General features: G+C 46.6%; 2 protein-coding genes across 2 annotated transcripts; both read right to left on the bottom strand.

Moving 5' to 3' along the window:
- Positions 1–1,020: 1,020 nt before the first annotated feature.
- On the bottom strand, positions 1,021–23,770 carry LOC146175699 (A disintegrin and metalloproteinase with thrombospondin motifs like). The gene is made up of 5 exons (XM_084582074.1): positions 23,635–23,770; positions 22,879–23,022; positions 14,440–14,581; positions 13,671–13,802; positions 1,021–1,242 (listed from the first exon to the last, which is right to left on the bottom strand). The coding sequence occupies exons 1-5, from the start codon at positions 23,724–23,726 to the stop codon at positions 1,195–1,197; spliced, it is 558 nt and encodes a 185-aa protein (XP_084438200.1). The 5' UTR covers positions 23,727–23,770; the 3' UTR covers positions 1,021–1,194.
- On the bottom strand, positions 2,444–7,957 carry LOC146175700 (uncharacterized). Its single transcript, XM_084580721.1, has 2 exons — positions 6,604–7,957; positions 2,444–2,506 (listed from the first exon to the last, which is right to left on the bottom strand). Exons 1-2 carry the CDS (start codon positions 7,711–7,713, stop codon positions 2,444–2,446), a joined length of 1,173 nt encoding a protein of 390 aa, XP_084436847.1. The 5' UTR covers positions 7,714–7,957.
- Positions 23,771–23,925: the final 155 nt, after the last annotated feature.

The following is a 23,925-nucleotide window of genomic DNA, read 5'->3' as shown; positions in this document are numbered from 1 at the left end:
ACGATCGAGCCTTTTGTCCAAGGCTGGCAGGTCCTGAGGGCATCAAAGCTTCGGGACTTCCCGATGATGACCTTCTACTACAAGTCAGTGCAGCGGCCACGTATTGCATGGCAAGCATCCGTGAATCCCGCAAAGGTGGAATACTGCTCTAATGCGGTGTTGCGGCTGAGTTGGTAGGCCTGTTATCCTTACGCAACAATCTTCCGCTGCCTAGACCTCACTGCGTATTTGAGGGCGCGCGTGGGATATCAATGGGTGGCACTTTTGAGATATGTGCGACAGCCACGAGTGGCAATCTAAACGCATTACAAAGCCTTCCGTGGATCAAGTGTTTCGCAAAATGACCTGTAGCGTTGTGCCTACAAATCTTGGATTCTGCTCTGAATCTTTTTCTGCACAAGCCTTGCATCTCGGAGGCATTGGCCCGATTTCACTCGTTAGTATCCATGCCCTACCCTTTGCCCCAGTGATCGAACTTACTGAATTTGGTATGAAAACCGGTGTCGTTTGCGACAGGTCTAAAAAAGCAATTTGCTATTTCCGTAGTCTCAAAATATTTTGATCAAGACCTGTGGAGAAGCCTTCTTTTCAAGAATAATCATTAGTGCTTACAGATATAAAGCCGCTGACCGGTTTAAAAATGTGACAGAGTGTTACATTGAATACACCCAACTGCTTTCATTTAAGTTTATAGTTTTAACTTTGAAGCCTCAGTGCTCGGGAGTACCAAAAGAAGAGCAGAAAATAAAATTCACACCACAGCAGGCGGGTTCCCATATGCGGCAACTCAATCCATTGAGAGAAATTAAAATGCTAACCAGGAAACAGTCATAGTCCGATTGTTCTACAATCAACATCTCACCAGCACTGCAAAACGCCACACGATGTCACAGTAACTTTACCCAAGGGCAGTAAAAAGAGGTAGTCTATTGCACCACCAATATGTAATCTCCAGACGCTTGTAGAAAGAACCATGTCTTTACACTTGAACAGACAAAATACAGCAAGAACAAAGTGCTCTTGCAGTTGGTTTATAAAAAATGTATTTGATTGTATGAGCATATTTGCGGTGACAATGAACATCTCCCATCAGGCTGAACCCAGGTCTATGAAAACTGGTTACAACAGCGCATTCCGACCATGAAATATGAGAGAATACGCTGACGGTGAAGATCGATGCTCGACGCCACACTATCAACGGCCTGTCCATTGTCTGTACTCGCAACGGCCGCGTACACAAATCTGAAAGAAATTATTAAAATAAAAATTTCACACACTAGCAAAACAATTCGAAAGCAAAATTCTTGACAGTTTCGCAAAGTACGTGGTACAGAAGGAGACATAACCATGCAGTGCGTACATTTGGCTCTTTTTTAACGCATCGCGAGCTAAACATTAAACATGGCTTAGCTCTGCTATGTATGGATAACGTAGCGAAAAGCAGTGATTACCTCGGGATCATAAGTTAATTTCTCAAGTCTTCTGCGCCATTAGAAACTCTCCCTGGCTTCCATGTCGAGCGCGTCTAAGTTCACTGGCGTTCTATATTTCGTTTACAGGAAAGGAAAGGCGCAGCATCTCACTCTCGGAAGGCAAGAAGCGCCGCCCGGCGGCGTTGGAGCGCACTCGTTCCGGCTTTGTCCTGATAGCTGATGGCAGATGGGTGATGTCACATCCTTGACGTTACCCTAATTGAGTGAGGGAGAATGATGGTTTGGTTTGGTTTGGTTTGAGGGGTTTAACGTCCCAAAGCAACTAAGGCTATGAGAGACGCCGTAGTGGAGGACTCCGGAAATTTCGACCACCTGGGGTTTTTAACGTGCACTGACATCGCACAGCACACGGGCGCCTTGCTTTTCACCTCCATTGAAAAGTTGCCGCCGTGGCCGGGATTCGATCCCGCAACCTTGGGAACAGTAGTCGAGCGCCGTAACCACTGCACCACCCCGGCGGGGTTGAGAGAGAATGAGAAGACTTTATTTACACCGACATGGGCCTCGAGGCATGGGCTCAGCCAGGGTGAGGATCTCCTTGCCGGCTCTCCTGTGCCGTCGCCACAGAGAAGGTCTTGGAGTAAGCCTCCTCCGCCAGGCGTAGGACGATCTTTTGTTCATCCGCATTTGGGCTGCGGATTTAGGACTCCCAGGTAATTTTATCAAGAGGATCAGTTTCTTTAGCTCCCGGAGAATCGGGGCATTGCCAAATTAGATGATTTTGACTAAGAGGTACGTTACAGAGATTGCAAGCCTCTGGGTCATCTGTGAACTCATTATGCAGAGTAACATGAGGAAAGAAACGATTGGCCTGAATGTTTCGCCAGGCCCTGCATTTTGAGGGTATTAGAGACCTATCATATGGTGGATAGATCCTTCTATTTAGTCTGGAGTCTCACAGAGCTCCTTGTACGTGATGAGGGGGTCTTTGACTCCGGATAGCGGGGTCTCTATGGCCGCTCGGGTGTATACATCTCGGGCGAGGTGATGGGAAGCCTCATTGCCTGGTAGACCTGGAACCCAGATGACGGAAACCTCTCGGTTTAGCGGATGCTTTCTCAGTAGACTGCCCGCCTGCTTGGAAATTAGACCTTTGCCGAAATTACTAACAGCCGCATTATTATCTGAAAGGATAGTTTTGTCTTTAGTGCCTGTACAGGAGGAGGAGGAAAAAACTTTATTAAACGAGCGAGTTCGGACCCTTCAAGGGCCCAGGGCCACCGCACGGCCCTCACATTACGTGCATGTGTCCAGGTCACGTAGGGCCATGGCACTGGCACCCCGGTCCACACAGCGACGTTGTATGTCCAGGTCCTGCGACGTAAGGAGGGCCTCCCATTCCTCCCATGATCCGATGGCGGGCTGTCCCTGCGGGGGAGGATCGGCAGGGCAGCCGAAAAGAATGTGGTCCAAGGTGGCGTGCAACTCTCCACAGAGAGTGCACTCAGGGGAAACGGGTCGGTAGTAGGATAGGCGTTGAGGGGTGAGAAGCGTTCGGGTTTGAAGACGCCTCCAGAGGATTTGTTGGGAGTGCGACAGCTGGGAGTGGGGAGGGGAGTAGAGTCGACGGGCAAGGCGTGCTTGCTGTGTGAGCTCAGAAAATGTATGTGCCCGCTCCCTCGAGAAGTCCCGGCATGGGTCGCCATTTGCCCGGCTAATAAGTCCTCGGGCTATGTTATCGGCGGCCTCATTTCCGGGATTGCCAGAGTGAGCCGGCACCCATATAAGCTCAATACGCCTGTCAGAATTCGGGTGCACATTCTCAATATTTGCCACGCGGGAGGATGGACGCGTCCGCGGGCAAAGTTAAGTATGGCTGTTTTGGAGTCGCTAAGTATGTAAGCCGCATCTGTTTGGGCGATTGCTAAGGCTATAGCCACTTCCTCTGCTTCTTCCGAGTTACAGGGAGGGTCTATGAAGTGAGTGAGTGGGGGGGCTGCTGGATTGTAGGCCACGGCTACCGAACGGTCTGAACCACATGCGGCGTCCACCCAGCGGACATCCTCTGCAGTCCCATAGTGTTTATGGAGAGCTTTGGCTCGCGCGACGCGGCGGGATTGATGGTGTTCTGGGTGGACGTTCTTAGGAAGAGGTTTGAGGATAAGCGCTGAATGCACGGCCTGAGGGAGAGGGTTTAACTCTTCAGCATGTGCGGGTATGTGAATGCCGAGAGTGTCCAGTATATGTCGTCCTGTTTGCGTGCCAGCCAACCGAAGGTACTGTGTGTACCGATGTGCCTCTATAAGTTCTTGTATATTGTTGTGCATTCCTAGTTTTAAGAGCCTGTCCGTGCTAGTGGTCTTCGGTAGGTTGAGCGCTGCTTTGGTAGCCATGCGGATTAAGGCGTTGATTTTATCTTTGTCTGCACAGGAGAGGTTCAGGTAAGGAGAGGTGTAAAGAATACGACTGAGCACAAAGGCATGTAGTACCTTTAAATTGTCAGCTTCATCTAGGCCGGCTCGTGAGTGTGAAACCCTTCTCAAAAGATGGATGACGGAGTAAGTAGACTGTTTTAGTGCCTTCAGGGTAAGGTCGTTTTTCCCCGTGTCCTGTAAGTTCATACCAAGAATGCGGAGGTTGGGGGTTTGTGGTATGGGAGTATCGTGCAAATAAATTGTTATGGGGGCGGTAGGAACACGCCGCGGCCGGAGTAGAAAGAGTGCTGACTTTGTCGGGGAGCATTCAAGGCCAATTTTTTCCGTGTGGGTAGATATAGCTGTGGCCGCTTCTTGAAGTGTAGATTCTATGTCTCCATCCGAGCCGTATGTGGTCCAAACCGTGATATCATCCGCGTAAATGGTGTGTCCCAAGTGTGGGATACTGCTTAAAGCCTTTGCCAGCGGGATCATGGTAATATTAAAAAGGAATGGCGACAACACTGCGCCTTGCGGGGTGCCAATGTTACCAAGTGTGAAAGAGGGGGTCTGTATATCATCTATATGCAGGGAGGCGGTGCGTCCGTTCAGGAAGGCCCTGATATAGTTATAGACCTTAGGCCCTAGCTGCAGCTCTTGAATGCTTTGCAGGATAGCACTGTGCGTGACCTTATCAAATGCTTTGGTGAGGTCTACTGCCAGTATTGCTCTGGTGTGGTGTGGCATATCATTGAGGATAGCATTTGAAATCTGTAGTAGGGCGTCCTGCGCCGATAAATGAGCTCGAAAACCTAGCATGCTATGGGGATACAGTCCATGGGATTCCATGTGTTGCGTAAGACGGTTGAGGATGACATGCTCAAAGAGTTTCCCCAGGCATGATGTCAGGGAGATGGGGCGGAGATTTTGGGCATTTATGGGCTTGTTTGGTTTAGGAATGAATATTATTTTACCGTGCTTCCATTCATCCGGTAGCTGCCCCGCTTCCCAGCACTCGTTAAAGTATTCAGTGAGCAGGGAAAGAGAACGGTCATCTAGGTTTCTGAGCATGACATTGGTGATTTTGTCCTCTCCAGGGGTTGAGTTGCGTAGCTTAAGGAGGGCTGATCTAACTTCGATCTCCATAATGGCGGCATCTAGGGAGGGTTGATCAGGGCCTATGTAGTTTGGATAGGATATTGCTTGGCCCACAGTAGTATAAGTTGATTGCAGTTGGGCTAAGAGCGATTGCTGACTACATCGATGTTTATGGATAAGCCTTTTGAGGGTAAGCCGAGTTTCCTTTTTAGTTTGTGTGGGGTCTATCATGTGTCGAAGAAGATGCCAGGCCCTGGAGGAGGAGAGATTACCTCGCAACCCATCGCATATTTGGTGCCAGTTATGTTTACTGAGGGCGGCGCTGTGCTCCTCTACTTGCTTTTGAATTTGCGCCAGTTTAAGTTTAAGCTTTCGATTATGCTTATGTTTTTTCCAGCGCGCAAGGATACTCTTCTGTGCTTCGAGAAGGTGCATTAACCTACTATCTGCAATGGGAGTCTCGGGGGTGGTGTCTAAAGTTTGCGTGAAAGCCTGGACATCCTCCTTGAGCTGTGTCATCCATGTGTGGAGGTTAAAGGGGGTCTTTAATGTTCTGGCCTCTCTGTGCTTACGCAGATTATCCCAGCTAGTTTGCCGGACACGGTAGATTTTAGCTTTTTTGGCAAAGTCAAGCTCTATAGTTATTATATAATGGTCACTGCCCAGGGTCTCATTCGAGTTGCTCCATACCAGTGTTGGGAGGTTTCGGCCGAATGTAAGGTCTGGGCTAGTATCGGTGGTGACACTATTGCCGATTCTTGTAGGTGTGCTGAGATCATTATATATAGAGAGGCCCTGTATCTGAAGGGTGTTGTGTAATTCCGCTCCTCTCTTGTTGGTGCGCATGTAGCCCCAGTCTACATGTGCGCAGTTAAAGTCGCCTATAATAATGAGGGGGTCCTTTTTTGCCACTGTGGATGCAGCTTTAATGAGAGCAATTAATTCGGCGACCGGCTGCCTCGGAAGGAGGTAACAGTTAAGGATGAATAGGGGATAGGATTTCTGAGTAGACGGGATTAATTCTAAATATGTGTGAGCCACCGGGGAGTGTATTTCGTGACAAGTGTATGGAATTAAGTGTTGAACATACGTGGTAACCCTAGGGTTGGGAGTGATGTCAGATGGTACCAGAGCGTAACCTGGTAGTGATACATTTGTTCCAGCATCCTGGAACGCTAATATATCGGGGTGTGTGGAAGAAGCAGATAGTAGTTGCTGCAGGGGGTCTCGTTTGCGGCGAAACCCCCTGCAGTTCCATTGCAAAATGCGTAGTCGGGGGTTACTGCCTCCTGTCGACAGGGCCATGCTGGAGGGTAGGAGGGCGAAGGATGGAAGTTGGTGTAGGGTTGTTAGCTGGGGTGTTCGAAGGCATTCCAGCTATCATTTTTGGAATCTGTTGCATAATGGCTGTGGTTACTTGTCTGATAATTGTTTCTGTAAGCCTAGCCATGGCGGTTTCAATGTACGTTTGAGTCTGAGCCAGAATCTTGGCTTCTAGGTTTTGGGCAAAGTCTTTGAATTTGGAGTCAATGTCTGGAACGTCTTCTGGTCTGCGTTTTTTTTTTGGGAGGGGGTGTGAACGATTGGGGTGTTGGCGATTGAGGGGGTTGGTTGGATGTGGAAGGAATATAGCTAACGGCTGCCCTTAAATGCCTTACCTCTTCCCGCAGGAGTGCTATCTCTTCCTCCCGCCGTGATGTTTGGGGTGTACTGCTGGCTTTGGTCCAGGCTGGCTGGCGATCCTGACGAGGCACTAGGGGTGGAAAGTCTTTTGCCGTGGGCACTGCTGTTTTGGGTTTCGGCGCTGTCCGTCGTCGATGCTGGGGGGTCCTGGCTTTGCATGAGCCTGTACCGGTAAGGTGGTTCCCACCACAAAGAATGCATTTCGGCGTGCAAGTGTCTTCTTGCCTGTCGTGATTCTCTCCACATCGGGGGCAGAGTCCGCTTCTTGGGAGAGGGCACACATCGTACCTGTGACCAGGTTTCCGGCAGTTTGTACAAGCTTCAGGGCTGCCCTTGTATTTGGTGCATCGATGTACAACACACATGTACTTGATGGTGTGGGGTACCGGACCAGAAGCAAATGTTATTAGAATTGACGACGTTTTCCCCATGCGTCGAGCCGCTATGATATTGGCCTCCGGGTTGCGATACTGCAAGTCCTTCAGTATTTCATCTGGTGCTTCATTCCAGTATGCACGGGAAATAACACCCTTGACTGCCGCTGGAGGTGCCGCGATATACGCGGCTACCGGGAATTTCTTTCCATCTATAGTGATTTCCTGCATGTTCACTAAGGCGAGAGCTGTTGCCTCCGCCACCGTCGCTACCGTGAAGGTATTGTTTGTGGGATGAACTCTGATGTGCAGTTCGCCCATCACTGAGCAGCTCGGAGTTGCATGCAGTGCCTGCAAGAGACTTGGAGCTGGAAGCTTTTCCAGGGAGAGCCCGCCTCTCGGGCGAAATACGACTCGGATCGTGCCTGCCGGCAGCGCGGCAAGTTGTTTACTTTTGTGCACAACCGCGCGCGTCATGCGTAGTAAGTGCGGCGTCTCCTGGTGCGGGGCTCGAGAGGTTCCAGGCGCAGCGTCCGACGGCGCGCCGGCGTTGCTTCCGTTAGGGTTGACGTGAACTGAGGCCGTTGATGGGTTTTTTGAGGCCGCGTTTGAATCTGAGGTTTGAGCTCGATAAGCACGTAGGACAGTTTTCCACTCACCAGGGCGATAGTCTTGTGGGTTGGGTATGTCTGCATCCACTGGTTCCTCCATGGTTGTTGGGGACTGAGGAACGCGGCGCGCCGGACAGGGTCGCCTCGATGAGGCGAGGCCTAGTGCGGCGGCGTGGCTGTCAGAGGCGTTTTCACTGGATGATTCTCGAAGATCGCGGGGCACATCCAAAAGATGGCAGTGGTTAGGGTCCGTGTACCTTCCTGGATCCGTTGATCGTTTTGACGTGTCACAGGAAAGATTGGCTGGGCACAAGAGCCAGAAATTGGCTGAGCTGTTGCGAACCGCACCCGCTCCACAGCACACGGACGCTGAAACTCCACTATCTCTGCTCTGCCTGTAATGCTAGCGCTGTCGCAGCTTCTTCAGCTATTAAAGCGTTACGCGTATTAATCGATCCAGTTACTTTCTGGGAGTTGTTCCCATCTACCACTGCTATGCCCGCGGCCCCTTATAGCCCGCAGGCAGCATTGAAATAGGCTGATTCCTCAGGAGGGCGTTTATTAGCTTGCTTTGAATACATTTTGCTCCATGCTGTCTTCGTTCCTTTCATGAATCGGGTTCATATTCTTAGGGATCGGTGCAATTTGGATAGTTTCTGCGTCTCAAGCTCCAGGAGTTCAGCGACATAGGGTGGCTCACCCCACTGAAGCTGCAGTTCTAGTCCCTTTCGGCCCACTACAGTGGAGTTGAGCCGCCAAATCTGGGCCTCCCTGGCCGCTTTAGCAATCTCTTCCCAGGCATTATGCATTCCCATAGCTAGAAACCTCTCTGTCGACGAGTTCGGGAGGGGGCGGGGGGGGGGGGGGGGGGGGGAGATGCCTAAAGCCCTTTTGAAATACTTAACTATTTTAGTCTTTGGTATTTTCAAATTGCGCGCCAATCGCAGTATCATTCACGCGTGGAATCGAGCTGTCATCATCACGGTACACAAGCGGAATTATGAGCAGCGCTTCGCAACACTCAGCGTGGCACAGTCTACTGACCGTGTCAGCAGACAGAAACTATAGATAAGTGCTAAGTGTATTGTTGTGATGCAGTGTTTTCTTGGGACATTCTTCAACGGACTCTCAAAAAGGACATTGATATTACGCCCTATACTATAAGGTTTTTGCCTACAAAAGAAGCTTCTGAGGCGTCATGTGACCTTTTTGTGCTCATTGGACTTTTTAGCCTGTGGAAGAGGCGCATAACCGATCGCCACGAGAGCCACCACGTTCATTGAAGTTTCTGTTCAGAGAACAATGTGCTATGGTGCGGGGGGTAAATGCTGCTCAGGATCTACCTCTTGCTTGGTTACATTTACTTGATGCATGTATATGTCTCCCGGAATTTTTATGAGTGATCGAAGTGAGCGCTCGATGCTGGTGTAACTGTGTACTGACAGGTTGCGGAATGCGATCTGGTTAAATTTCTTGAAGTATGTACATGCAATAAAGGAAAAAAAAAAAAGCACGCGGCGTGGCACAGAGGTAAAGCGCTCGGCTAGGGGTCCATGGTATGGAGGTTCAATTCCCGGAAGGATACTTTTTTTTTTTAATTAAGAGGAGTCGCACACCTCTTAAGTATTGCTAGGCAACGCCGGCAGAGCTTGGTGAGGGGGCTACGCATTTGGCCTTGGCTGTGACGTCACGGCATACGCGAAGCTCGGCTCTGACCTTCGTAGTGAAGCTTTTCGCTTCAAACACCTGCGCCTCTCCTAGTGACGTCACTCGGCGAGTTCGCGCATGCGCAGCTGAGGCTAATAGTGATTACACGCACGCCAGACCCGGTGTTGACTAGCCTAGTGAAGCTTTCAACTTCAAAACATATTGTTCTAGTCTTTACGTAGTCATAGTTCTCCCAGAAACACGAAAACGCGGTGTTCGCGTGCTCGCGAGGCCTCGTTCCAAAAAACGCTGTGTCTTAAGATCGGATGCTGTCGATTTGGTTGCTATTCCCATCCGCTGTCATCACACTGCGACTTTCTTCCTGAGACGTTTCAAACCCCGCCTGACGTACTGGACTACACGTGACATCGGTTGGAGGTGCTCGAAAAATAGCTCCGTTGAATGGACTCCCACAGGAAGCTGAGACTCACATGTGCATGAATAATTTCCTACCGTGGTGACGCTTGTACATCATGCCATCTACTGGCTTCAAGACCTTTGACCATAGTCTGGGCTTCTGAAGTTTCACTCGCACTATCATCAGCGACCACCCAGCCTGAAATAGGCATGCAGACTGTCGGTACCCGCCATCTGTCGTGATTCGCGGCCGCGGGAACTGCCGACCCTCCGATATTTTCCATGCGAAAATCTAGAAGACTGGTTGGAGAAATCTGCATGTGTAGCTGTAGCAAGCTACAACATGTGGCCGGGTGACGTCAAACTTCACCCCTTGTTGAGTTTTCTGAAGAGAGCAACACGTGCACGGTTAGAGAACCGGGAGTCATCCATGACGACGTCAAACTCTTTCGAAACTCTGTTCCTGATGGACTTCACTAAAAAAGAATGGCCCGAACTGCTCCTTCAGTCCGGATTCAACTCTCCAATGAAAGTTCAATGGTGTATGCAAAGACATGGCAAAGATGTTTTGGACAGCTGACCCGTATATGTCTGAGCAGAAAAAAATAAAAAAAAATGCGGAGGGGTTCAACGCTGCTGCATCGAATGTGGAGCGAAAGCTCTCACTGCGGGTAACTAGCAGTTGTTTGTTTCTACTAGGGTGGCAACTACCGCGTTGTTGTTGTCACCAGAAGTTTGTCTTCTTGTTATCGTTGTCGTTGTTCCTCTGCAACATCGGCGAAACGGGTTGCTAGGCAACGAGACGCTCTTCCAGACTCCGGCGAAACGCCCAAGTGTAACGTAGTGTACTTTTCGCCACAACATTGCGGTTTGTGCTTAAGCTCCGCCTTTAAGGTTATGACGCAATAACGTAGCCTAACAGCCCACATATAAAGTTCCACTTTAACTAAGCCGTATGAACGTGCCTGCGTGCCATAGGGGTAATGTCACTTCAAATTTCATAGCAGACTGATTCTAATGTTACCCTCCTACATGAAAGGAAAGGCCCGAGTTGGCATTCTTCCAGGCACCGACGAAATAACAGAGAAAGGCTCAAGGGCAGCATAGTGTAGCTTTCGATACAAAAACTGTGGAGTCTTATGCGAGGTGCTAAGGAGGAAATCTTTGCCGGGCTGATTCCCAGTTCATCGATCACAGTGACAGAGTTTGTGTTGGAGGCTATATTGTGGAAACGACGCTCGACATGAGATTGCAACAATACGAGTGTCCACTTTTTTATATCACAGCAACAGCCGTCGATACAAATGGCACTGCCATACACACCTAAACCTTGAACACGATCTCCAGAAACTGTTCCCGGCAGCGCCTTACGCAGCGGTTTCTACCATCTCCGAGGTTATTTGTTAAGTAATGCTACAAGCGCTTACGACCCCACCAGCCTTTTCAACCATACAGAGCCCCGTCGACAATGACATACGCCGCTGCTGTTTGCCAAGTTGGACTCGCCTTCGGGTAGCCCCTGCATTTTGCCACCGCACCACCTGCGCCTACTCGTCCAGTTTCAGTGTACCCCGTAAAAATGTGGCAACTTGCCAATTATCAATCACTCTGATATCACTGCGGCTACGCGGGATAAGTGTGCTGCCTTGATCCCACCCGAAGGGCCTGCAGGGGTACTGCGCCAATGCACCACGTCCGTAGCTTGGACAGCGACCTCAGGAAATTTACGATTATCTGACCGGATCACAGCTGGCCAAGCAGGTTTTCCAGGTCGTCATCCTACGTCGTTTCTCCTGTCTTCGGCGATCTTACAGTGATGATCCGTGGGAAGACCGGCAAGCGCTCGTGTTTTGTCCTTCTACTCTTGGTCCTCGTTTCTCGCGCTACCTTGAGAATGAACCAGATTCAACTCGCCCAACTTTCAACCACACTACAAAAGTGAAGCAACAACATTTGAAGGGGAGGTTGTTCATTGACGCAATGCACATGACCTTCCTACGCCTTAACGAGGAGGCCACGTAGTGCCAAGACCGATCGCCATTGAAAATCATGATACGCCTACATTATATATATATATATATATATATATATATATATATATATATATATATATATATATATATATATATATATATATATATATATATATTGTAGGACCTTTCTGGCTAGAGCCAAGGCTGTGGGCTGGAAGCGCTCGACAGTTTTCGACATGGTGTTACTACACCATATAATTCTGGCCTATCTGGCCTCAGGGACGGTCTCGGTTCCAGTTTCGCCTTTACTTGTAATAATGGCTTCCGAACCTCCAACGACGCTGAAATGTCTTTCTTTACACTACTTGAGGCCTAAGTGAACGTATATTTACGGTTAATGAATATCACGCGCTACAGACGTTGCCGAAACAAGCGCATTGCAAAAGCGTACAGAAACAGGCAGGTAGACGCCGTAGCAGCAGCAGCAGCAGCAGCCGAAGTACGCTTCGGGAGATTCCCAGCAGATGGAGAGCCATCCCCTTTGCATGTCGTCGTGTACTGATTTTAGAATGCACTACACTAACGTTGTACTAGCCTATATTGTAGTACAATTTTGATGTAATTCCAGAGCATGATCCACGTAATTTATCAAGAAAGCGGAAAGAGAGAAAGAGGAGCCGTAGTGGAGAGCTACGGAGCAATTTCGACCACCTGGGGATCTTTAACGTGCGCTGACATCTCACAGCGCGATGTCAGCGCCCGTGAAAGATCCCCAGGTGGTCGAAATTACTCCGTAGCCCTCCACTACGGCTCTTCTTTCTCTCTTTCCGCTTTTACTCCCACTTTCATCCCTTCCCTTACAGCGCGGTTCAGGTGTCCACAAAAACAAGTGTGACAGATACCGCGCATTCCATAGGTGGTCGAAATTACTCCGTAGCCCTCCACTACGGCTCCTCTTTCTCTCTTTCTACTTTCTCTCCCTACTTCCTCCCTACCTTTACGGTGCGGTCCAGGTGTCCACAGAAACAAGTGCGACAGATACTGCGCCTTTCCCTTCCTGTGAACCAACTAATATTATTATTATTCGCTTCCTGTGTACCTATTAAAAAATTTTAAAAATATTCTGCCGCGCAGTAAGCTGATGCTTTTTGGCTCTGTAGCTTTGGGTTCATAGCCACAAAACTTGTCCGGGAGTATAATTAATAATTATTTTGAGGAATGCATAATTTCTTCGCGTTTATACCCTTGAACGGTTTTGCTATCTTTTCATTCTTCAACTTTGCACTCACCAGTTCCCTCTTCATATAACACGCTCGACGGCTGTCTAAGCACCCCTACACTGATTGTCGCGCTTTAATGTAGCTAATACATATCAGATTTGGTGCAATGTGCCAGCGCGCTAATAGTTGTTTTGCGCTTGCAGAAAACAACAGCAAAAGGTGATCTTCTTGGCGGTTGCCGTCATGGTACGTGTTCCAGTCTACTGTGGACGGCACTGTTTTTGAATAAGTAGAAGATAAGAGAGCAGAATAGGTAGGAAAACAATAACAATACCTTTCCATTCGTTTCTATCTATATTACAGCAATAGCGAAGAATTCGGTTGCACATCCGTACGAGCCTCGAATATCGTGACGAATTTAGGATTGTGGCGAATAAGGCCCTTTATTTGATAGAATAAACTGGCATTTCTTAGTTTATTACAGGTAATGGAGCAGAATTTACCTTAAAATTCGTGTAATTTCACGCTAGCCCATAAAATACGCAACAGTATGAGTTTGGTCACTCGTATGTTTGTGCGCGAAAATATAATATGTCTCACTCTCGTTTTATATCTGCGAGTATTACATTATTCCCATTTTATTTTTACTTTGCTTGTTTACCTCTAGGTTTATTTTTCTATGAGTTTTGACAAAATTGAATAGCGTCATCCTTTTCTGGGCTTGCGCCTCGTTTTTGGGCACAAAATATATATTTCGCTCTATTTAATGCAAGCATGCAGACAGGGCTGTGAGTACGCACGTATGAAGGGATGGCAGCGTAGCATGGAGTTCCTTCCAGTGCATGGTGTAGGTAATACCGATAGCCCCCGTATTGACCTTGCGGTTCATTGCACATCACTCTACATTGCACCAATAAATACGGTGACTGCTCCTGAAACCGAAAAGACAGCATTTCAAGTACAAATATGTGACACGTTCATTAAGCTTTATCGTCCCTTTTAATTTTGCCGTCCAAAGTAAGAAAAAAAAGCCAGTTGCTCGTTGTCTGTGTGAAGGAAACATTGCTACGCCTGCCGGCGCTATTCCTTCTGTGCGAGCAGTTCAAATTGAATACAGTTCAAATTATCTGTTGTGATCTGACATGATGGCAGCTGGCAACCATTTATTGCCTTCCCTCTCGGTCTTTATTTTACGCAAGAGTACCTGGATAATGTTTACGTTTCAAACAAATATCTACCACACTCGAAGTGCAATAAATGCCGGAAACAAAAGGTGGACTTTTCGAATTGATATCAATGTTTTTTCGAATCTCTTGCAATAAGTACGCTGCGTAGGCCCGCTATTTGCATGACACTTTTTCACATAATTAAATAATCCCTTTTGAATACCATTTACAGTTTCCTTCGCTGCACAATGCGGCAAAAATCACATCTATGGCAAGAATAATAGGAGTGCTGGACTAGTGTGGCTCATGTGAGTACATTTAGAACAATTCTTACAGTGGTGTGAAGCTATAGGGCGTCCGTTACCTCACAAAATAACAGCAGGAACCAATCGGTGCTACTCACTGGAAAATATATGTCAGGTATATTTGGATGCTTGGCTTTGCAGAAGTTGTAGCCATTGGCCACTGCTCCTGGGTAAAGTCCCGGCAGGTAGGCCAAGTAGTCTTGCACAAAACTGAATTCTAAACAGGTCTTCAGCTTCTGACTGGAATAAGCACAATATCATGAGCCTAAAACATAGCACGAGGAATGTGATTCGTAAATTTAGAGGATAAAATATGCAGCCATAGATTGTAAACGACGCTCATGTAACTTTCAGGCAAAGAGAGCTAAGTAACATTGCTGAAGAAATGCAGGCAGCAAAAACACATACACTAAATAGCATATGTGACAAAAGTGCATCCCCACTTTCAAGAGCCTATGTTTTGTAACATACCAAATGGAGGAAATATGGATATGAATGATCACTTTACCCTAATTTGAGCGTTCATAGTTTCAAATAACACGCAGATCACATGCATGAATATGTAAGCCTGAGCGTTCATGGGAATTCCCCGGAGACCAAATGTAAAAAATATCCACTTAATCGATTCTTCGATGAAGCTTCACGCTATTTCAGAGGAACTACGTTTGGAAGTTGCCGCTTTTTATCAGGTGAATTATTTTAGACGCACCAAATCTATAGTGTGAAATGTTATATTGGGATCTGAACGACCATCAAGCCCTCACTTGCTCATTTATTTATTTATTTTTATACATACTTCATAGTTATAAGCATTTTAATTAAGGTATTGTAGCGCAATACTGTAATAATATTCAAAAATAATCGGGATAAAAAAAAAAGTTAGAGGCGGCCTGTGTCTGGCCTCCTCCTTCTACATTTATGGTGCCGAAACACGAGAAGTTGCAGTGCGGTCCTCCATCGATGCTTCTCGAGGTTACAAGAACGCCAACAACCTTCCAAGAAGATACCAGGATCTCCAGCAGCGAGCCCCGCCGCAAACAAAAAGGCCTCACCAAGGCATCTGGACTGCATAACAAAGAATTGAATCTTCTAGCGCGCTTCCCAGGCCTGGCTTATCCATGGGACAATCGAACTTTTGAAACAAACAACGGAAATATTCTTGAGTGAAAGCTTTCTCACACCCGACTCAAAAACTCAACGACGGCTTATACGTGCTCAATGAGAAGGTGCAGGCTTTGCAAGAGAACGGTTTAGCAGTAGAAATCACATCTGTTTCAGAGTATGAAGAAACTTTCACACGACCAATGACGCTACTCCCCCCCCCCCCCCCCCCTCCCCCCGTCAAGGTCCATTAGGCGCCTGCTCCTGCTGACCGCAGCCGGTTGGTTGGTTCATAGGAAGGGAAAGGCGCAGTATCTGTCACACTTGCTCTGTGGACACCTGAACCGCGCCGTAAGGGAAGGGATGAAGGTGGGAGAGAAAGTGGATAGAGAGAAAGGGGAGCCGTAGTGGAGGGCTACGGAGTAATTTCGACCACCTGGGGATCTTTAACGTGCGCTGACATCGCACAGCACACGGACGCCACTTCGTTTCGCCTCCATCGAAACGCAGCCGCCGAGGCCGGGATTCGATCCCGGGAACTCCGGCACAGTAGTCGGGCGTCTTACCACTGCACCACCCCGGCGGGGCAGTGACCGCAGCCGGTGTTTTATGAAGGCAGAAACTGAAGCACCCGCTGAAGCTGCATATATCCTCCTCAACAGAAGCAGCTTTACCGAAAGGCGCTTCGACTGCTCTAGGAAACCAGAACCTAAGGTCAAGACTCTTGGAAAAGATTCGCCGAGGGTTCTAGAAATAAACAACGGCCTGATTTACACTGTAAAAATGCGGCTCACGCTGAGAAAGCAACGCTGTCATTCAGTAGTCAATTTTTTTAAAAAGAATGATGGATCCTTCTACCTGTAAAGTTATATCGCAGCGCGGAGTAGAGTGCTTCGCGCCACCGGTGCAAAAGAAAACTTCCAGTTGTTCCAGACGACATAATGAGCCTATTCTTGCTTGATGTAGACAGAACTCGATCTAAGCTTGAACCTGTGTTCAATGAATTACCGTTCAACCTAAATGTGGAGCATACCATCAAGCTTAAAGAGACATAAGTGAAATGTTCCCCCAAGAGCACCCTATGACCAACTTCTCTTTACCCGAGTCAACTTAAAGGCATCATCACAGGAAGCCCGGCCGTTGCATTGAGACAGCGCACAAAGTAATTGACCGCAGTGATGAATTACAGCGGTTTTATTTTGATACCAGCAGTCACCGAGGAACGGCTGGCTTGCTTTCCAACATACCTTCGGAAAATACTAATTTCAAGAGAGTCAGATTGAAACTGCAGAAAGGCTCGAGGAAGTAACTTAAGTTCGGAAGCAAGCACAGGTTCCGGAGGAGTTTTATAGCGAGAGTGTACGGGCCACCTACACAAGAAGATTTCGAGAGAGCAGGCTCATGTGCCCTCGACATGCTCACTGTGTGATCCTCCAATGCAATTGAGTCTGTCAGTCTGCTAGAATACGAGACTAACGAGGAGGAATTCATGCGAGAACCCTAAAAGGTGAGAGTGGAAGCATCTGAAACGGCAATCATTGGATGTTAGCAAGCCGAAATAGGCAGTGACAGCAAGTACTCTTACGAACTCGAAGACTTGTGTCGTGCAGCTTTCCACATGAAAAATCGAGAGAGGGAAAAAGCGGACAAATAGCGCAACCGAAGCACAGGATGCTGTACAGAGTGCAGCGAGAGAATAACTCCGAAAAAGGCCGAGGTGAAGAACATGGAGTTCGCTTAGTAAAAAGACACAAAAAGGAAGTACTGAAATCCTGCAAGCGCTTGTGCAGCGCGCATGGTAGCTGAGAAACGAGAACTACTTATCGAGAACCCTGGAAAGGGGCGGCCACCGCTTCATAAGCCCAGTAATAAAAAAGACCATTGCGCAGGAGATGAACACGTTGGAAACCCTTAAGTGTGGTGGTGTCAAAGGCGTGCCTGTAGAACTGCCGCTATGAACTTTCTGCTTCAAGCTTCAGTAACTGTCCGCCGTGGGTCTCCCCTCCGGAAGCGGAGCTTGTCCGAAATTCGCCCATGCGTCTGCAAGAGAAACAAGGTGGAGGAAGAAGAGGTTTGGGGCTTGGCCCGCGCGAAACCGTCTGTGCGCCATATTGACAGCCGGGGAGACAGCCAGGGAATAAAAGCAGTTAGAGGCGGCCTGGCGGCCTTATGTCTCCCTTCCTTCTTTTTTTTATAACATGAGCTTGTCACCTTACCGGACCTGTTTCTTTTATTTGCAAAAATAAACAGAGAGATGTCAGTCTGACCACAAAGAACAAGATGAATTTTTACCGGAAAACTCTTGCCGTTAGCCAATATTACAGTTAGTATGCTTGTCTTCCTCCTCGCTCTGATGAGGTTGCCCTCTTCAGAAACATTTTCTCGAATACAGCTGCTGCTCCTCAGCCTTTTTTGCCCCTTTAGCCTTTTTTAGTTGTCTGACTTCTTCCTGCCCCCTAGAGTTACACGCGCAACTTGAGATTATGCAGATCTTAGAAATAAGCGTTTTCTTTAGCTTCTAAGATGCTAACCTGTAGGTGTGCCCTTCATAGGTACATCTGCTGTAGACTGTTATTGGAGGGTATTCTTAAAACTACGAGCCCTGACCTGATAGCAACTTCTGAATAAGGTCCACTGCATTCATACGCTTCTGGTGGTCTCACTGTTGTCATTGCAACATGCAGTCACTGACGTTTTCACCTTTTCCAATTCTTAACTGCTTCTCGTAAAATATTATTTATTTCCGATGCCGGTGATGGTCGCTTTAAAATGTTTCAAAATGCATTTTAGGCACAAAACCGAAATCGATACCTCTCACCTCCTACCTCAGTCTAGTGGCTCGCATTACTTAAACATTTGATGACCAGTTAAGCCCTCAGTGAAATGACAATACTTATTAAATAATCGTTCGCATTTAACCCGCTCTAACCTCAGCCTAAATTTATTATTTCAACTTTCAGGAACTGATATTCAGTTGAAAGAATCATCGACACAGGATTCCATGCATTTTGCCCTTTGATTGTAGGAGTTAAACGCTGTTTTTCTATTCGAAGCGGATACTTTGAAAGCTAATCTGATGAGTGGCCAGTGCAGTGTTGTGAATGGTCTCCCAAAATTAGTTATTTGCTCCTCGGGAGTATCCCTCTCTACTCTCCCCTCTTCCTTACCTCTCTCTTCTAAGATCCAGAGTGAATTTTTATTTATTTATTTATTACAAATACCTACAGCGTCCATTGGGCATTATCGTATGGGGGTTAGTTTCAATAATAAAACAGACAGAAATGCGGATGCGAAAGCATACAGTCAGTTGTAAATGGATGGAGAGAGATTGTGAAAGGGAGGGGAGGGGAAAGAGTGGGAGATGAGAACCGTGTCTCCCTTTCACTTTCTAGAGAGACCCTGTTCCTTTCTCTCTCTTTCTCATCACTGACTATCATTATTTATTACTAACTATATCTTTTCAAAATTTACGAAAGAGCGCAGTCGCGGCGTAGCGGCAGAATATCCACCTCGCATGCAAGAGGGCCGTGGTTCGACTCCCGGAGCTGCGCAATTTTCCGCTGGATTAAAAAAGGGAAAACTCTACTTGTTGATGAAATTTCATAATCAGGTTTGGCGTGCGGCTTGATGCGAACACCTCCGAAAAAGCACTCCCTCACTAGAACAGGCGTTGGCCGCCCTGGTGCAGTAGTTGTCCACAACCTCCCAATAATAGTCTAATAAACACTCGTCTCTGAGAGCACGGCGCCGGTCACACCTGTGACGCAGCGGCGGATGCTAAGAATTTCTGGCTCCCGACAGACCGCCGTTGGAAACTGTCGATGCAACGTTTAATGCTAGAACCCTAGCTAGTAAATATAGTGAAGCTAGTTTAGCAGTGCTGTTAGAAAAAATAGAGGGTATGAATTGAGATGTTTTAGTGCTTAGTTAGATAAAAGGCCAAATGAGGCATATACTGTACTGAAGGTCGAGCGTGTGCTGTGCTATCGAGGTTTGCCGGAGAGACGAGAACTAGAAGTAGGTTTCGTTGCCAATAACAATATACCGGTTAATATAGATGAATTTTATAGCAGTAATAGGAGTATGGAAGACATCATAATTAAGCCTAATAAGCGGTATAGAGTGAAGGTTGTAGAAGCATACGCGCCTATATGTAGTCATGATGATCAGGCAGTCGAAAGCTTCTTCGCAGATGTAGAATCGGCAGTGGGGAAAGTAAAAACACAGTATACTGTACTGATGGGCGACTTCAGTGCCAAGCTAGGCAGAAGGCAAGCTGGAGACCAGACAGTGGCATAGTTTCCCACTGTCTGGGTGCATGACCACCCAAGCAATGGGAAACTATGGCATTCGGTTAAGGAATAATAGGAGGGAGGTATTAGTTTGCAGAGCGCAACAACTAACGAATAATAAATACTTCATTTAGCAAACGGAAGAACCGGAAGTGGACATGGAAAATTCATAACGGGGAGACTAAGAATAAAATTTACTTTATACTTTGCTCTAACCCTGCAATTGTGCCTGATGTAGAGGTAAGTGGAAAGGTTCGATGCAGTGACAACAGGATGGTAAGGTCTCGATTTAATCTGGTTTTGAAGAGGGAAAGGAACAGATTAGTGAGGAAGACGTTCATCAATGAATTAGCGACAAGGGGAAAAGTAGAACAATTCAGGCTCTCACTGCGGAATAGATATTCAGTGCTAACAGAGGAAGCTGACCTTAGCCTAGAAGCAAGGAACATAATTTCAGGGATATCATTACTGAGTGCAAGGTAGAAGTAGGCGGCAAAATTGTTAATAGGTAAGCTACCTGATGAGACTGAAGGTTTGATTAACAAACGCCAAAATATGAAAGTCTGCAACCCACCAGAACGGATATAACTGGCAGAGATATCAAAAATAATCAATAAGCACATGGTGGCCGACATAAGGAAGTATAACATAGAGAAAATTGAGCATGCTTTAAAGAACGGTCATAGCCTAAAAGCTGTAAAGAGGAAATTAGGCATCAAATAATCAAGGTAGCCAAGGAGTTCAATACGGATTGTAGCCGAAGTAATCGGGACAAAATGTGACTGTCTGTAGTTAAGAGCAAACAGGCGTCAGTAACGAATGACGAGAATAAGAAAGCCTTAGAAGTTATGAAAAAGGGGAAAGCAGCTGACTAGGATTAGGTAACTTCAGCTTTGTTGAAGAATGGAGGAGATGCCGTGCTAGAAAAACTGGCCACCCTGTATACGAAATTCCTGATGACATTGGAAGTACTGGAATCATGGAATAACGCCAACATTATCCTAATTCCTAAGAAAAGGGCTAAAGACATGAAAAATTACAGACCAATCAGTTTACTATCGGTTACGTACAAGGTGTTTACTAAGGTAATCTCCAATAGGTTCAGGACAACCTTAGACTTTAATCAACCAAAGGATAAGCACAATTTCGGAAAAGGTACTCTACCATCGATCATATCCACACTATCAACCAGGTGATAAAAAATGTCCGAAATATAGCAGGCCCCTATACATATAGCATTCATTGGCTACGAGAAAGCATTTGACTCGGTCGAAACCTCAGCAGTCATCCAGACATGCGAGGTCAGGGTGTAGGTAAGTCGTATATCAAAATACTAGAATATATCTGTAAAGGCTGCTCAGTAACCATGGTTCTGCATAAAGAAAGTGATAAAATTGCAATTAAGGAAGGCTTTAGGCAAGGAGACATAATCTCTCCTGTGCTATTTACAGCTTGCTGAGAGGGTATACTCAACGACATGGAATGGGAGCAGTTAGACATCAGGGGTGATGTAGAATATCTTGGTTATCTGCAATTCGTTCACGACATTGTCTTGTTAGGACACTCAGGGACAATTGCAACTAATGATCTAGACAGGAGAAATCGAAAAGTAGGCCTAAAGATTAATATGCTGAATACTAAGGTAATGTTGAACAGCCTGGGCAAGGAACAGCAGTTAACAATAGGGATCGAAGCACTGGAAGTGGTAGGCGAATATGTCTACTTAGGACAGTCAGTAGCCGCACATCCGGGTCATGAAAGGGAAATAACAAGGCGAATAAAATTGGGATGAAGAGCATTTGGCAAGCACTGGCAGATTATGACTAGCAGCTTACCGGTATCGCTCAAGAGGAAAGTATACAACAGTTACATCTTACCTGTGCTCACCTATGGGGCTGAAACGTGGAGGCTAACGAAGAGGGTTTTACTTAAGTTGAGGATAACGCGGAGGGCTATGGAACGAAACATGGTAGGTGTAACATTAAAAGATTGGAAGCGTGCAAAGTGAGTCAGAGAAATAACTGAGTTATTGGCATTCTAGTGAAAATCAAGAAGAAATTGATATGGGCAGGACACGAAGTGCGAAGAGAGGATAACCGATGGTCTCTAAGAGTAACCAGCTGGATTCCAAAGGAAGGAAAGCGTAGCAGGGGCAGAAAGAAAATTAGGTGGGTGGATGAGGTTAATACGTTCACAGGGGTCAAGTGGATGCAAGATGCATCCACATGCATCCAGATGCATTCAAGATGCACAGAACCGGGTCAATTGTGGGAGAATGGGAGAGGCCTGCGCCCTGCAGTGGGTATAGTCCGGCTGATGATGGACTATAACTTACGGCCACTGTATACAAGAGCCCCACAGATATCCCGCGGAATCCCGCGGAATGTCGGGGACACATCTCGAGCACAGTTTCTGCGAACACATTCTGAGGGCGCTACTCATGAGCTGTTCAAGGCTCTCGCTTTATTAGACGCCACCTATAGCAAACTGGTGATTAGCTAATCACTATCCCACCCATATATGTATCGTGTAACACAGACTCTGCTGTCGAAAGTTGAGAGCACAAAAACAAAGCTGAATTCTCTACAGACCCAATTATCCCCAAGGGTAGAATTCCTGTGTGTTCTTAAATCTTAAGGCTGCCTATAACGTGATGAAAATCTAGAGCCTTTCGACACCAATCTCTGAGAAATGAGATTGCTAATTAAGCAATATAATAACTCCAGCTGCCTCCTGTGAAGCCTCAGTGTGACCAACAAAGTGAAGCATTGGAAAACAATAATTAATTTGATTTTAAGCCGTCATAATCCCGTAATTATTAAAATAAATGCACAGTTCTCTACACAGCGATCACTGAACATCGAGACTTGTTTCAAGATTAGAATTCAAATTCCTGCTGAAAGCGATAATGCGTAGGTATTTAGCATTCGAATGATACAACCTGTTGAAGCCAATCAGTAGTAACGTTCAGCGTTTGGACAAAATAGCTTGAATTTCTGAAGCCCAGACATTTTCTCAACGAATGATGCACGTCGGCCGACGAAAGTCCAACACGTTCCTCCACCCGTACACGGCACATTCCCATAGCATATCCTTGCCTAAATGTACTACTTTGATAATACTTATTCAAGGTGTGATCCATACCTGAGGCTCAGCCTTATGAGATATTGACTGCAAGGAGAAAAATGATGTTTTCTTTCGCCGCCGTCTAAGTAGCTCATAGCGTAGCCAAGTTTCCATCCGCATATATTGTCGTATTCGGGAAATACGTCGTGCGGCGCACCTAACCTGCGAAAGTACAGTCGTTATGCCAGAAACCAATTTAAAAGATCAATTTACTTGACTAATCACATATTTTCTCCCTTTCCTTGCAGACAATAGGCTAACATGATTTCGATTCATGCTCAGTTGTGATAGTGTCTTCGTCACTGGCTTCTTCCATTTAGAGCATACGTTTATTATTTTATATTTTAAAATAGGTTCACAGAACTCTAAGGGAAAAGTCGCTGTTTGGTGGCCTGTGAAACTGCTTCAGTTTAGCACGAGGCTAGGCTGAAGCAGTTACATCTTCCAAACGATTAGCCCCTTGAAGGCAGGCAATTTCTCTTTGCCCACTACTGCAGTTGTACCACAAAAACTGAAGTTGAAAGCATGTTACTCTTATGCCGGTGTGTGTAAGGACCTTTGTTATGGCAAGCGCGAAAGCTGCGTACATTCTAAAGCAAGATTTGTTTTGTAAATTTTATTGAACATATATAAAGCGGCCATGAGAATACGCAACAGAAGTTTATTATCTTCCGGGAAAAGTGAGCGTATTCGTGCCACACATAGTTTCTAAAGACATGCGCACACGAAAAAAAAAAATTTCTAAACGCATTCACTCAAACACGCACTACTCACATGTGACCGAACTCATGCGTGGCTACCAGTATGCCCGAAAAGGATTCATACTTGTCTTCAGAGATAAGGGCATTACTTCTCCAAATGCACATCCCACCTAACGGAGATAAACCTGCAATGAAATTGTTTCACATGCATTTCTTATTAATCAATATTACCCCCGTGCTTTTTTCTAACATCGTGATGTATTGGGTTCTTTGATATCAACTAATCCTTGCCATTAGAAGAGAACCGACCATAGGTTCAGTCCTATGGCGGCCCAATTCGAGGAATAATATCTGTTGATTGGAG

This window comes from Amblyomma maculatum, chromosome 10 (assembly GCF_055883805.1).
Source record: "Amblyomma maculatum isolate TAMU_Amacu chromosome 10, ASM5588380v1, whole genome shotgun sequence".
Classification (NCBI taxonomy): Eukaryota; Metazoa; Arthropoda; class Arachnida; order Ixodida; family Ixodidae; genus Amblyomma; species Amblyomma maculatum.
This window is presented reverse-complemented; position numbering and strand designations above follow the sequence as displayed.

What these genes read in the sequence shown, in the direction of transcription:
- LOC146175700 (XM_084580721.1), bottom strand. Translation starts at nt 7,713, where the DNA reads ATGGAGGAACCAGTGGATGCAGACATACCCAACCCACAAGACTATCGC. An exon ending in TAGCACTCCTGCGGGAAGAG is followed by an intron (nt 2,507 to 6,603) that starts GTAAGGCATTTA and finishes TCTGGGTTCCAG; the next exon opens with GTCTACCAGGCAATGAGGCT.
- LOC146175699 (XM_084582074.1), bottom strand. Translation starts at nt 23,726, where the DNA reads ATGTGCATTTGGAGAAGTAATGCCCTTATCTCTGAAGACAAGTATGAA. An exon ending in ACGCATGAGTTCGGTCACAT is followed by an intron (nt 23,023 to 23,634) that starts GTGAGTAGTGCG and finishes GTACTTTCGCAG; the next exon opens with GTTAGGTGCGCCGCACGACG. An exon ending in CTCATAAGGCTGAGCCTCAG is followed by an intron (nt 14,582 to 22,878) that starts GTATGGATCACA and finishes TGCTTATTCCAG; the next exon opens with TCAGAAGCTGAAGACCTGTT.